Raw genomic sequence first — 14,750 nt, forward strand, 5'->3', positions numbered from 1 at the left:
GTTCTGTGAATACATTTTTGTTTTTATTAACGCTTTCAATTTGGTATTAACAATTTTTTCCGAGTGATTATATTTTTTCTCAATATTTTTTTAAAAACTGGAAGTCACAAAATGAACAGAATAATATAATAACATTATCTTTTCATACATAATATATTGATGAAAAATCGGTATGTTATTTCTAACATGGATATAAAATAAAAAGTTTTAGACTATTTAATTGAAATGAAAAGCGAAGAAAAAACATCTATTTGCGATGTGCAGGCTAGAACTTGAACAATTATAACGAAATAATTAAATGCAAAATCTATGGTTTACTTATGCTATTGTACAGTGAATGCACTGACTGCTTGTCCGCAAATCGAGTCCCGTGCTATTTTTAGATAGCAGACTTTATCGGTGACGTCACAGATCCTTACATACGGGAGAGTGCTATTACTTCATACCGAAGTTTGCAGGGATTATATACACTGGTGTGTTTGTGAACGTATTGTGAATTATTTTCCTGAAAAAAATGTATACACCAAGATACAGCGTCTAGAAATAGAATCCCTTTTCCCGTTGCGGAATGCTCTGATTTCTGTGTCAAATGATGGTATCTATGGCTAATGGTCAAACGGAAGGACGGACGGACGGACGGACAAGGGCAAATCTATATGCCCCCTCCCCCGAGTGGGGGCATAACATGCAGCAATTAGGCCTTAGATACATGAGTTATCACTAAATTTTACCAAATTACCGGGGGTCGTTTTTTTATGTGAGTCAATATTCTTCGTGAGGTTCAGTTTACTTCACGTGGGGGAGTCATAGTACCATGATCTGGAGGTCATAATACTATGACCGGGGGTCACTTTTTCTATATAATAATGACCGGGGGGTCATTATTCTATGGGGGTCGAAATACTTCATTACATCGGAGCAAAAGTTTGTCGTTGTGTTGTCTTGGCCCGTGCAACAGTGCGACAAAACGAAACTATCAACGCTCCTCCAACAAAACTTTGACACAACAGAAAAACAGAACGAAACATTTTCTTCCATGTCTGCGCTCGTGCCAGCGACAAAAACTTGGTGTTGGCTTCTGCGCCAAAACAAAATAAAATGTTACGTTCTCAGGCGTTGGCGCGAGCTCCACATTACAACATAAAATTTTGCTCTGTTAGTTAAGTGTCCCATTCCGCTACTCTGCCTGCACATATTTATTGTTTTACTTGAAGATTACAGTACAGTATCTTCTACTGATATTCAGACCAAATAGCTTGATAACAAAATATTTTAAAAACATATAGCTCTTTGTTGATATGAAGGTTTGTTTGTTAGATGTCTTCTTGTAGAAAATAGTTCCCTTAAATATTGATAAAAACCATTATTATAAAACACGACTCCGTAAATAAATCGCTGGCCCATAGTTATAGTTGATGATATTGACCGACCTATGATTCACCACTAAAGCTAGGCTAAAAATATGAAAAAAATATTTCTTATGTCATGTAATTAGCACTTATTGAATGGCTTTCCGGTCTATAAGTCAGAACTGTTATACATGTACAGTATGTATATTCCGGTAAGAATATTTATAATTTCCGTTCAAGTGTAGTTCCATAACAGTGAAAATTATGACTCTATAATCACACCGATAGAAACAGTGAAAGTTTCAAATATAAGCCACTGTTATATTTAAATAAACCACTGGAAAACATGAAATAAATCATTGTAATTAAACATTCGGAAGCTCCAGTGGTTGAATTACAAGGCATCTAAACGATGAGTATGGAAGCCGTGGAGGGCCAATTTTGAGTTTTGACTTACGGGTGTTTTTTACTTTTGAGTTATGACTTTCGACTTTTGACCTATGACTTTTGACTTAAGACTTCTGGCTTAGGCTAAGCATTATACACGTGTTCTAGAAGCTGAAGGCAACTACGTTGATTTCAGGTATGTAATCCATATTTTAAACTTTTTCTTCAAACACATACGCTGTGAATTAAAATGATTTCCATGGTTCTTGCTCAAATACTCAATATCGCGCATATTTAAGTGGTTTGTGACGGAGGAGAGGATGTGGGAAGGAATTTGTGTCAACGTAATTTGACTTGAATGACAATGTTGACCAAAAATCCTAAAACATGTATAAAGTGTGTACATATATTTCAGGTTTTCCACGATCATTATCCCAAGCTAAAGCTTTACATTCCAGTGGATTGGCTTTAGATATCCGCCAAAAACCCCATTCTCCTCCGCCCCTGGTTAAATATAGCCAATATCTTTTATCATTTTACCATGTACAGGTGACGATCATAAAACGCATTTTGTAACATTTTAGCGTGTTTTTTTAAAAAAAATGTATTTTACCATCAATGCTCTCAATATTTGAAACAAGATTTGAAACAATGCACAGACACTAGGGCAACAATAGCTAGTAAAACGTTTAAATGAACCCCTACCAATGCCAGCTGAATGAATCACTGGTATCAATCGTCTGGTCTGTTATCATTCTGTCAAATGACACCGGTCCCGACAACTGTCATTTGTTATCCGACAAGAAATCAATAAATAATATAAATTAATCGATCTAAATTCTATGGAACACTTCCTTGCGAATTGATCCCAGCTTTGAACTGCGCATATGGTTGCCGGATACTAAAATTGATACCGTTTCGACTACATGTGTACATTATTCCGGATTATCGCTTCAGCACGTGTTACACGAGGTTTGTTTACATAAAAAAGTGATGATCTGGTTTAACACAGTCGTACGAGAATCAATTTTGGTATCCGGTTTATGACACGCGCTACACAAAGCGAGGGTCCAGCGCAAGCAAGTGTTCCCATTGTTCGTGCGATGTTTCAAATTTTGTCATATTGACAGCATTGATGGTAAAAATATTTTTTTTTAAAAAATACACGCTGAAATGTTATTGTCCGTAAGTATTGACCTGGCACTCATGAATATTCCGTATATTTCCGTAAATTAATTTTCGGTGTCCGAAAATAAATAGCGATATAACTAAATACATATATCGTTCTTAATTGATATACTGTCACATGTGCAAGTAGCCGTGCGGACAGAGCGTTTACTTGCCAATATCAGGACTGTGTGTTCGAGTCGTACGTCTGACCATATCTTTTTTTCCCCCAAATTTTATATGCAGACTTACTACTCATTTCATCAAATGTATCGTGATATTTATGGTTTATTTATTAAGAGTAATCATATTTTCCCGTTGTAAAAAAGTGGAAAAAAAGTTTTAAAAGTATTTTAGATAAAAAGACAAATTACCTGTCACCAGCGTTCCAGAAAATAAATACTACAAGAGAAAACAATTAAAATTCATGAAATATGATACATAAAATAATGTAAACGATAACATTACAATACATTAAATTGAAAAAAAGAAGATTTATTCAGTAAGTGATTTCGAACCCGTGGTAAGTCATACACCTTACCTCTACGCCACCATGTCATCGATTAACTTTACATGTTACTTTACTAATATAGATACTTTCAGGATACTAATATTGCGAAGATTAACGAAAACGCCCGAAAATATTGGCGAACATTAATGAGTGCCAGGTCAATGCTTACGGACAATACAAAATGCGTTTTATGATCGTCACCTATGCTCAATACATGGTAAAATGCTAAAAATATTGGCTAAATTTAACCGGGAGCGTAGGTGAATAGGGTATGTGGGGGTCCGAACCCCAAGTGTCAGTGATCTGGAATACTTTGGACTTAATTGTACCTATTTTGTACCATGCAGAAATTAATATCATAGATAAACATGTATTTCAGACTCATCTACTAGACTGAAAAATATGAAGATGGTGTTTTGTGTCTGCTTCATAATACTGCTCGGTATTATCAAGCTACTGAGCCCAGGTACCTACCATCAACATCTATAACCGACAAAACTATGTTCATTGTAGAGTACTTTACGAAAGGCTTTAAGATCTGTGCGTCAAAAGGGACGACGTCATGGAAATAATGACAGCGCTGGATCCAGTTGGTGCTGAGCTGCAGAGAGCACATCGTCTCCACCGGTGCGTCAACTGTGCCAAAGGACCCAATTTTATATGGCATATAGACGGTTACGACTAACTAAACCATATGGATTTTGTATTCATGGTGCGGTGGATGGGTTTAGTAGAAAAATAATATGGTTAGAGATTTTGGACTTAAATAATGACCCACACTTGTTTGCAATATACTTTTAGATGCATTGAATGAGCATAAAAAGTCCCTCGAATACCAAGTTCTGATGGTGGCACCGAAAACTCCATTGCTTTACTTTTGCAGCAATACGTCCGATATGATGCTGCTGATCCGTTTGCGTTATAGTTGGAAAAAGCATATCTAACCAGCGCATTGTGAAGTGGTGGGGTACATTATGACAAAATGGAGTCCATTGGTGGATTAACCTTTTCAAATAAAATCTGGAAAGACTTACGCGATACAGGGACATTCAATGAACTGGACGTAATTCAATGTGAGAACTTAAAATTTGTTTTATGGATTTCATACAAACCGAGTTAGACCGGACTGCACAGTAATGGAACGTTCATGAGATTAGGGAACAAACCAGTTCTCAGGTTATTGGTGGAAAACCTGATACACTGTTCTTTACACCAGATCTGTTTGAAATTAACGACTTCGGCACTGCAAAAGACTTGAGTGACGTAAAAGTTTGCAAAGTTTGTATTCATATCCAAATAGGCACTGTGAGGAATTCAAAGAATTAGCACATCTTTTGAAGCCAGACCTACAGATGCCATTGGACGATGAATCAGCACTACGACTACACGTATACTGAGTTGAACAATTTAATTTCGAGAATTGATTAAACATAAATAGACCAAAAAACTGTCTTTGTACTAATGTATACTTCATGTGCGTACTTTGGTAATAAAACTACTGAAAAGGGTATTACAGATAAGTTTTGAAAAGTGGCAACTGGAAATCAGAAAATTGTTCTAATCTTTAAAAGTATTTTAAACAAGTATACGAAGTATAAATAGTTGGAAAGGTCTTTGAAAGTTCTATCATTTGACACGCTTATATAGTTATTTTAAGGCAGTGGTAAATTAATATTGAGCAATAACTATTTGCAAAATATCAGTTGACGGGTCTTCCTTTATAGCTTGCAAGTCCTTCTTATTCCATATTTAAAAAAATCTTTTACAAAATATTGCATAAAGATAGCTTTAGGGAATCATTACACAGTTATTTGATAAAATGATACATTCAATTATAAACACATTTTTGTTATATAGTAGAGTACTTTTCAAGATTTCTGTACTCAATAGCCTGTGCATTTTGTTACATTGCAATAACACCATGTAAAAGGGCTTTTCAAGACCTTACAGAAAATGTATACTCATATACACTTATATCTTTAAAAAGATATAAACATTTTTGTAAGTTTTCATCGCTGGTAAAACAAACTTATCGATAGCTACCTTAAGGACATCAGTAGGCATTTTTGTTTGGTATGAAATCAAACAAAGTCAGAGAAGTCATAACTATTTAACAACCAAACCCATGAGTAGATCACAGCTGAAAATACAACGCTTCAACCTATACAAAAATATTATGACATATGAGTTTGAAGTCGAACTGTACGTCCATATATGGTAGTTTTATTAAGTTTGGTTTTCTAAAATGCTTACAGAGAATCCCTCGATGATAGTCGTTTTTATAATTCTTGGTGGTTATTTAAGTGTTAATGCCGATTCTTGTCAATGAATGAAAACTTACGCAACTTAACGAGTTTTGCCAATGCACAATTAAAAGCACCGATGGCTCTCGGATTTAGGCCGCATGCACGCTGAAGTTTTATTGCCGAGGTAACTGATGTGCATCTTAGCCTACAGCCACATGGGTGAACGCAAATACCTAGTCTCACTGAAGTCATCTCCAAACTTTCCGCGCGTATGATGACCGGCCAGGGGGGGGGGGGGGGGGGGGGGGGGGGGGGGGGGGGGGGGGGGGGGGGGGGGGGGGGGGGGGGGGGTGGGGGGGGGGGGGGGGGGGGGTCAAGTTCGAACAGGGTCAGTTGGGTCAAACATAGGTTTACAAGTTCAATTAATGATAAAACCTGTTACCACGCTAAAGTAATATTTTTGGTCGTATCTTCATCAAGCTTGGTCACAATGTTTATCTTTGATTATAAACTGGTCGACTTTTAAATTGTGTTATGTTTGATTAAAAACTAGTCAAGAGGTGAAATTATGGACAAAAACATGTTTCTTCGCAAGATGTCACATTTTTGGTTGGATGTTCATTAAACTTGGTCACAATGATTATCTTAAGAATATCTATGTCAATATGGAAAATGATTTTTTAGGTCAAAAACTATGGCAGGAGGTCAAAACATATAAATCCTTGTTACCACTTTCGAGGTCGTAAATTTTGGTCTTGTCTTCATCAGACTTGGTCAATATGTTTATCTTGGTGATGGTCAAGTTCGAACCCTGGTCACGTGAACTCAAAAACTAGATCACTAGGTCAGTTTTGTGAAAAAAAAGCTTATAAACACTCCAGCGGTTGTAATTGTGGTTCGATGATCTTCATCAAACTTGGTCAGAACAATTAACTCAATAATATCTAGACCAAATTAGAAACTGGATCACGTGACATCTAAAAGTAGGTCACTAAGTCAATTTATTGCTTTTTACTTGTGAATACTCTAGAATTAATAATTTGATCTATTACTAGGTGCGGGCAAGCGACTCAGGACAATGTTTTTTGCCTGTTTCTTATATATATGCAGCTTTTTAAAAGATTGGAATTCTGCCAACTTCGGAGATTCTATTCCGTTGCTAGGTCACTGGAGGAGACATGTTTCCTTTCTTGGAAACCAACCTTCTGTTACCTTTCTGACTTTGCGCTCATGACTTTTAATTTACGACGTTTGCCTTATGACTTGTGTCTTATGACTTTTCACTTATAACATTTTACTTATGACTTTTGACTTATGCCTAATGACTTTTCATTTATAACTTTTTACTTTTGACTTATGACTTGTCACTTATGACTTTTCACTTGAGAATTGTTATTTACGCTGAGAGAAATGGAAATAATCTGCATTTCACTTTCAGGTTTTTATCAAGAAACATCCAAAAAGTTGCTTTCTAAAACAGACAACAAACGACAGACATTTAAAAAGCTGCAACTGTGCTTTATTTTGGTTAACTAAGATACGAGCCGCCTCAAACCTAAAGGAAATCAGCGTTACTTCGGCTTAATTGGCAATAAGGAAAATAAAATTGCAGAAAATTAATATTGTAAACATATAACTGTAAGCAGTGTATCTGTACATATTCGTGTAGGTGTATAATTCAACTGCATTATAAAGATACAATTTAGTGTAAAAAATATTTTTTGTTGTCATGGTAACCAGTTTTTGAAATCCTTCAGAAATTAAAAAAATGGTGATGATTCTCCTAGAATGAATACCAATTTCCAGGTGAAGAAAAATTCAATATGGGAATATGATATTATTGAGGAACATAGTGATACCAGAACAACTTAACTAGAACTGTCACAGGAGTGACTCATACCCCCATCATACGGTCTTGTCACAGAAGAATGGCAACCATAAGGAATCTTAAAAATACTTTGGAGTACTTCATCCTGGTCTTCCACATATAAGTAATACTAGTATAATACTAGTATAGTAATACTAGTAAATATATTAAATCTCTAATATTAGAGATACACTAAAAGTGAATACAAAAAAGTGTCTTACCGACCCATGTTACCACGGAAAAATGTTTTTACTTTTTACATAGGACTTATAATAAAAAAGTTAGAAAAATACCTAAAATATTGAAAATCTAAAAATAGGATTTCTAAAAATAGACTAATTCCTGGAATTTAAGGGAAGAAACTCAGTACAAAGGTTAAAAAAAGGTTACTTCCCTTTGGCTCTAAGCCAATCAGAATGAGTATAGTGAAAAATACATCAAAACTAACCTTAAATTCTAGGTAAAAGGGGACACAAATTCAAGAAAAATAGTGTCAGAGTTATGCACCTTGTGTCACATGATGTGGGTGATGAGGTGGAACATCTATTTTAAGTCTGAATCAAATCCATTCAGTAGTAATTGAGATATAGTGAAAATACATCAAAATTAACCTTAAAATTCTAAGTAAAAAGGGGCATAATTCATGAAAAATTGGTGTCAGAGTTAGCACCTTGTGTCACATGATGTGGGGATGAGGTGGAACATCTATTTTAAGTTTTGAATCAAATCCATTTTGTAATATTGAGATATAGTGAAAATACATCAAATCAACCTTAAATTTAAAGTAAAAGGGGACATAATTCATAAAAAATTTATGTCAGAGTTAAGCACCTTATGTCACATCATCTGGGTGATGAGGTGGATCAACTATTTTAAGTTTGAATCAAATCCATTTATTAATAACTGAGATATAGTGAAAATACAACAAAATTAACCTTAAATTCTAAGTAAAAGGGGACATAATTCATGAAAACTTGGTGTCAGAGTTATGCACCTTGTGTCACATGATGTGGGCACATGATGTGGGTGATGAGGTGGAACATCTATTTTAAGTTTGAATCAAATCCATTCAGTAGTAACTGAGATAAAGTGAAAATACATCAAAATCAACCTTAAATTTCTAAGTAAAAAGGGGCATAATTCATAAAAAAAATGGTGTCAGAGTTATGCACCTTATGTCACATGATGTGGGTGATGAGGTGGAACATCTATTTTAAGTTTGAATCAAATCCATTTAGTAATAACTGAGATATAGTGAAAATACAACAAAATTAACCTTAAATTCTAAGTAAAAGGGGACATAATTCATGAAAACTTGGTGTCAAGAGTTATGCACCTTGTGTCACATGATGTGGGTGATAAGGTGGAACATGTATTTTAAGTTTGACTCAAATCCATTTGGTAATAACTGAGATAATAGATTTCGGGACGCGACGGGACGGGACGCGACGCGACGCGACGGGAGGCGACAAAACTGACTCCTATATACCCCCCTCAAACATGTTTGGTGGGGGTATAATAATGACTTTGATTGTTTAAATAACCCGCTATAGAAACATTCATAACGCAAGGCCAAAGTTGGCTCATCCTTGTTAACCTAAATTACGGGTATTTTTTTTAAACTTTGAGATAACTTCATAAAATTTTCAGGATATATTCACAAGATGTCGATCTATTAAACAAATACATTTTTTTTGAAATTCCAGAAAATACTCTAAGATCCCCTTTCCCTTGAGTTGGCACACATGTAACTTTTATCAAGAAACATCAAATAAGCTGCTTTTTTATAACCAGACACCAATCGACAGACACATAAAAAGCTGCAATTGAGCTTCATTTTGGTTAATCAAAATATATAACTTTTATCAAGAAACATCATTTGCGTTTTATAACAGTAACCATGGGCAGTTAAAAAGCTGCAATTAAGCTTTAATTTGGTTAGCTAAAATATATAACTTTTACCAAGAAACATCAAATATATTGCGTTTTATAACACACAACAATCGACATGCAAATACAAAGCTGTACTTGAGCTTCATTTTAACTAAAATATGTAAATTTCAAATCATCACGAAACTAAGAAAAATCAGAAAATAAGTTAAGTTTCATAACATAGTTGTGCACATATAGCATCATTTAGTGATCAATCATAAAGCCTGAAACAGGTGTGTAAAGGGTCACTTCCTATGCCAAAAATGTCAAAACATTACTATGTCAATAATAAGAATTGAAAAGACCAAATTCACTACTACGGACATATTCTAAAAGCTGAATATTGCTAGTCTCTCGGAACGATATTTGTCGGAAAGAGAAAAGTCGGATCGCTCGGTTAAACATTCTTTAGCTTTGAAAAAGCAGTTCTGTAAAGAAACCTCCTAGTCTTCTAAGCTTTCTCTGAAATTCGACAGATATTTGTTGCAGATGGTTTTGCAGATTGTTTGTAGTTCAAACCATTCCAAACACTTCCTTCGTTCTACAGGTAGATCTTTACTTTCAAGACTTTTAAGTGCGTCTGACTGTTTCTTAGTTTGCATCGACTCATAGATGTATTTTTCCAAAGTACTTCCGGTTTTTTTGCGTCATTTGATTCCTTCCAGATCACTTCGTCGGAAAGAAGATCCACCACAGTAGCAGATAAACTCCATACATCTGTAGCTTTTGAGGCTGACAAAAGCACTTCTGGTGCTTTTTATACTGGAGTGCCAGGTTGTGTGCAACATCCACCTGCAACTGTATAATTATGACAAATAAAACATAGGTAACCGTTGTGCTACCCACCTATCATAAAACTGCTTCTGACGCCCTTACATGTCTACTTTTTATCTTTCAAAAGGCGGGTATACTAACAACACCTCCCAGAACCTTTTGCCGCAAAAGTTAAACTGCTCTCTCTCTCTCTAGGGATGACTTGTAATTCCGTAATTGTGTGGACATTTGTCCGTTACAGACCAACACTGCGGGGACATAAATTTTTGTGGGGACATACCCATGTCCCCGTAATTACGGTCGCTTATTTTACCTATTAGCATGTCAAATGTATTTTTATCAACTTTAAATGTTGTCCCCATAGTGAAGTGAGAGTCTCATTTCTCTCTCATATTGAACCATAGGTCAGCTTATCGGCAGATAAACGGATATGACGTTACAGTGGGAATCTCCATCACATAAAAGCTTGATGTATAATGTCCCCACATTTACGGTAGTGAAGAGAGATTTCGATCCCCGTAACCTGAACGCTTTATGTCCCTACAAAAATGACGTCTAAAATCTAAAATGATTGAAATACATGGTGTACCAGAAACCGGGACCATATAAAATGTGAAGAGTGAAGGCAACAGTTCTTTCTGTTGGGTTTAACGTAACCACAACTTAAATATAGGTCATATGGCAAATTTCCAGTTATACATGGTGAAAGAAGACCTCAGTTGTCCCTTCAGGCATAATTTCATCACGAGCGAGCACCTAGGTAGAATCACTAGTCTTCCGTACGCCAGCTGATGGATGCACGTGAAGAATTCTTCACCCCACTTGAGCCGCGCACTCACATCAGTGAGTGGCAAGTGATTTGAAGTCAGCGACCTTAACCACTCTGTTATGGAGGCACCGAATGCAACAACTACCTTTCTTTGACTATACTGGGTCTGACCACTGAAATATTATATAACTTACTAAACACCAATACTGGGTCTGACCACTGAAATGTTATATAACTTACTAAACGACAATATTGGGCTGACCACTGAAATATTATTAACTTACTAAACGACAATACTGGGTCTGACCACTGAAATAATATTTTAACTTATAAAACACCAATACTGGGGCTGACCACTGGCATTCGTCCTCGTTTTTTCGAATGTCTATCCGAATGTCTAATGTCTATCAGATCTGCATTCGACTTGATTTTTTCGAATGTATATCCGAATGTCTAATGTCTATCAGATCTGCATTCGACTTGATTTTTTTCGAATGTCTATGCGAATGTCTAATGTCTATCAGATCTGCATTCGTCCTCGTTTTTTCAAATGTCTATCCGAATGTCTAATGTCTATCAGATCTGCATTCGTTTCGAATGTCTATCTGAATGTCTAATGTCTATCAGATCTGCATTCGTCCTCGTTTTTTCGAATGTCTATCCGAATGTCTAATGTCTATCAGATCTGCATTCGTTTCGAATGTCTATCTGAATGTCTAATGTCTATCCCGCTGCCAACTTCACGCACCTATTTCGGGTATCGAAATTTAGTTTTGACTTGGAGGAAGCATTGAGTTTTCAATTTGTGTACTTCTCCAGACAGAACTAGAAGATAACTTGTTTTTTTCCCGTCAAAACGTAACGAAATTTGTAAGTTATTCCTAAATGTTTTTTTTTTATTATGTTTGATCAAACAGCTATAAAATAAAAATAAAATGTATCTTATCATTCTTTGGTTTGATAACAAATATCTTTCTTTTCATAAAAATGCTAAGATAGGTATATCTTTTAAAATTGTCACATATTAATTTTATTAACTGAAATACACTGTTTCCCCTTCTCACTAATTGATACACTTGACTTTCCGATAAACAATAGAATATCGATTTTCACAAGGTAGCAGATAAACCGAAATACGTAAATCCTGTGATCTTGCCTAGGGGAAACAATCCAAATATGCACGAATGGCCAGGTAATCAAGGGAGGCTACAATGTAATATTGGCTATGAAAGCTGGCAGTGTAAGCCAGCTCAAAAATCGAAACTAAATTTTTCAACTAGCTAAATTTCCAGCTGTCTGAATTTCAAAGACACGGCTACTTAACCACCACTAAAAAGTGGCGCTAAGGAAAAGGAGTTGTCAAGATTTCCGTGGTGTAGCCATCGACGGTTTCAAATTGTAAAACAGGTAAGTATTTTTTATTTCGATTTATATTTTAATTGATCTTGAGCTTATTACAAAATTCGAAGAATGTAACAGGTTGACTGTAATTTCGTTAAAATAATATGTAAATTGAGGTGTAAAAAGCTTTTCTTCTCCTTCGAACGTTTGCAAATTTTGGTATTATGTTGGTATTTCAACTACATTGCGATGAATATACACACTATAAGACTATCATGCATGTATGGTCTTAATGTATATGATACTTTCAAATGCAAACATTAGAATTAATGAAATCTCCTTTAAAAGAAATATGCCAGCATTTTTTAAATGTGGTGGCGCTATTGCTTCAGTGATAAACTGCTGTAGCGGTGCTCTGGAGAATACTTAGTGATAAATGTCTGACTAGAAACAAAAATAGAGGATTTGTTTGCTTCAGTGTAAAATCGAAATATATTTCATTGAGTGAACAGCATATGCAATATTTTACGAGTGGCGCAGCGTGTAGTGAAAATGTAATTTATGTGTTCATGAGTGAAACATGTTACAGGTAAAACAAACACATTTCTTTTTATTTTATGATTTTAATAATTTTAACCAAGTTATGTATACACATTTTACCCGCGCAACATTACGCGCATTGCGTCATGATGTCAAAGTGTCGTGATATCACGATATCTATGTTGAAAAATTGTCAAATTCACGATTTCTTTTACATTTAATTAATGTGGAGCGTATTACGTTATATTTGTGAAGTTATTTAGGCCTATATACATCAATATAATTTGCAAGGAATTTACGATTACTTATAATTCATATTCCATAGCATTAAAGTGTAGTTCCGTAACAGTGAAAAATAAAAATGATATTTAAACTGTTTGAAACAGTGAAAATCAATTTTATTGCACTGATATATACCAGCATTTCACTGAAAAGCATAAAATAAGTAGGTTTATTCATGAGAAATATGATATGCTTTCAGGGATTGTCATTTACCTTACTTATTTTTATGTCTTAAAAGTTATTTTAGAATTAAGGGAAGCATGTGTGCGAACAATTAGTGAACGAATGATTCTTGAATCACACATTTTTTTATATATTCCAGTATCATTGTGATAAGTTCTGCATATACTGTTTATCCATGATTGCAGATGGGGATTTCAAGCGGATAAGGAAAATGGGCCTCTCCTTACAACCGAAAGAAGAACAAGACTTTTTTCACCTAAAAGGAGTCCAGTAAACACAAGTACACCATGGAAGGCGTTCTACAACAAGAAAACAGACTCTAAAAATATCGCCATGTAAAATGACTGTGTTCACCGATCATAAAGATGTTTCATAAAAAGTGACATCCGTGACTTTTAAAACAGAGTACAACGTTGACAAGTCATTCACTACTAAATCAAGAAACACTTCCTTCATGATATCAGACTGTTCACCGTGGACTGTTCTAATGTCTATGAAGAAAAACCCGAAAATGCTAGCAATGGAGGAGTGCGACACCTTATTGCATTAGTTTGGTCCACACGGAGACTCTGCTATTAATCATGCAGATAAGCCGACATATCTTTTATTTTCAACATAGAGAAATATGAGGAGGCAACTATTTCAGAAGTATTAGAAATTGTTCTTAAAATATTTGATATTGAAGAAGACGCTAAAAGGAACACATATAAACAAACAAAAATATATATATTTTTAAATGTAAATCATTTCTGAGTTAAGTCGCGGTCGGAATGATAACTCTTGGTAATGTTGCATGTATGCAGTTTCCTCGGTGTAATAAAATGATTCAATGCAGATGACGCGACAAGATAGATATGTATAATGACACATTTCTTTAAGAAACGAGTGGTTACACGAAATCTGGTGGACACTTTAATGTTAAGTTGAAATAAATATGTCTGAATGTTATTCAGTTTCAAAAGAAGAGTTGATGTTAACAAAAATTACAACAAAATAGGCAAGCAAATTACATCAGTTACTGTTAAACCAGTCTGCATATAGGAAATATCACTCCTGTGAATCTGCGCTGCTTCAGTTGGTTAATGATCTTCTTAGTGGTATGGAGAAACAGGAAGTCACAGCCCTTACTGCAATTGACTTAAGAGCGGTATTTGGCACTGTTGACCACGACATTCTGCTAGATGTCCGAAAAGGTCTCGTACTTGTAAGATTAATACCAACAATGCATATTCATCAGACCACCATCTTGAATGCAGTGTGCCCTAAAGCAGTTGCCTTGGTCTGTGGCTATATCTCACCTATGCTGGAACTCTTTTTGGTGTCATTCCCAAATCCATATCAGTCTGGTCAGTCTGGTCATATAGCAAATAAAAGCTTTCGTCCCACATCTGTTTCCGTAGAA

The 14,750-nt window shown here is 35.3% G+C and overlaps 1 protein-coding gene across 1 annotated transcript in view; it reads left to right on the forward strand.

Moving 5' to 3' along the window:
* Positions 1–13,687, forward strand: part of LOC128547588 (sodium- and chloride-dependent betaine transporter-like) — a 31,885-nt gene extending 18,198 nt beyond the window's left edge. Inside the window, exon 11 of the mRNA XM_053520602.1 lies at positions 13,534–13,687. Within this exon, the coding sequence (XP_053376577.1) occupies positions 13,534–13,687 (154 nt within the window). The remainder of the gene's footprint in view (positions 1–13,533) is intronic.
* Positions 13,688–14,750: the final 1,063 nt, after the last annotated feature.

Source organism: Mercenaria mercenaria, chromosome 12, assembly GCF_021730395.1.
Source record: "Mercenaria mercenaria strain notata chromosome 12, MADL_Memer_1, whole genome shotgun sequence".
NCBI classification, from domain to species: Eukaryota; Metazoa; Mollusca; class Bivalvia; order Venerida; family Veneridae; genus Mercenaria; species Mercenaria mercenaria.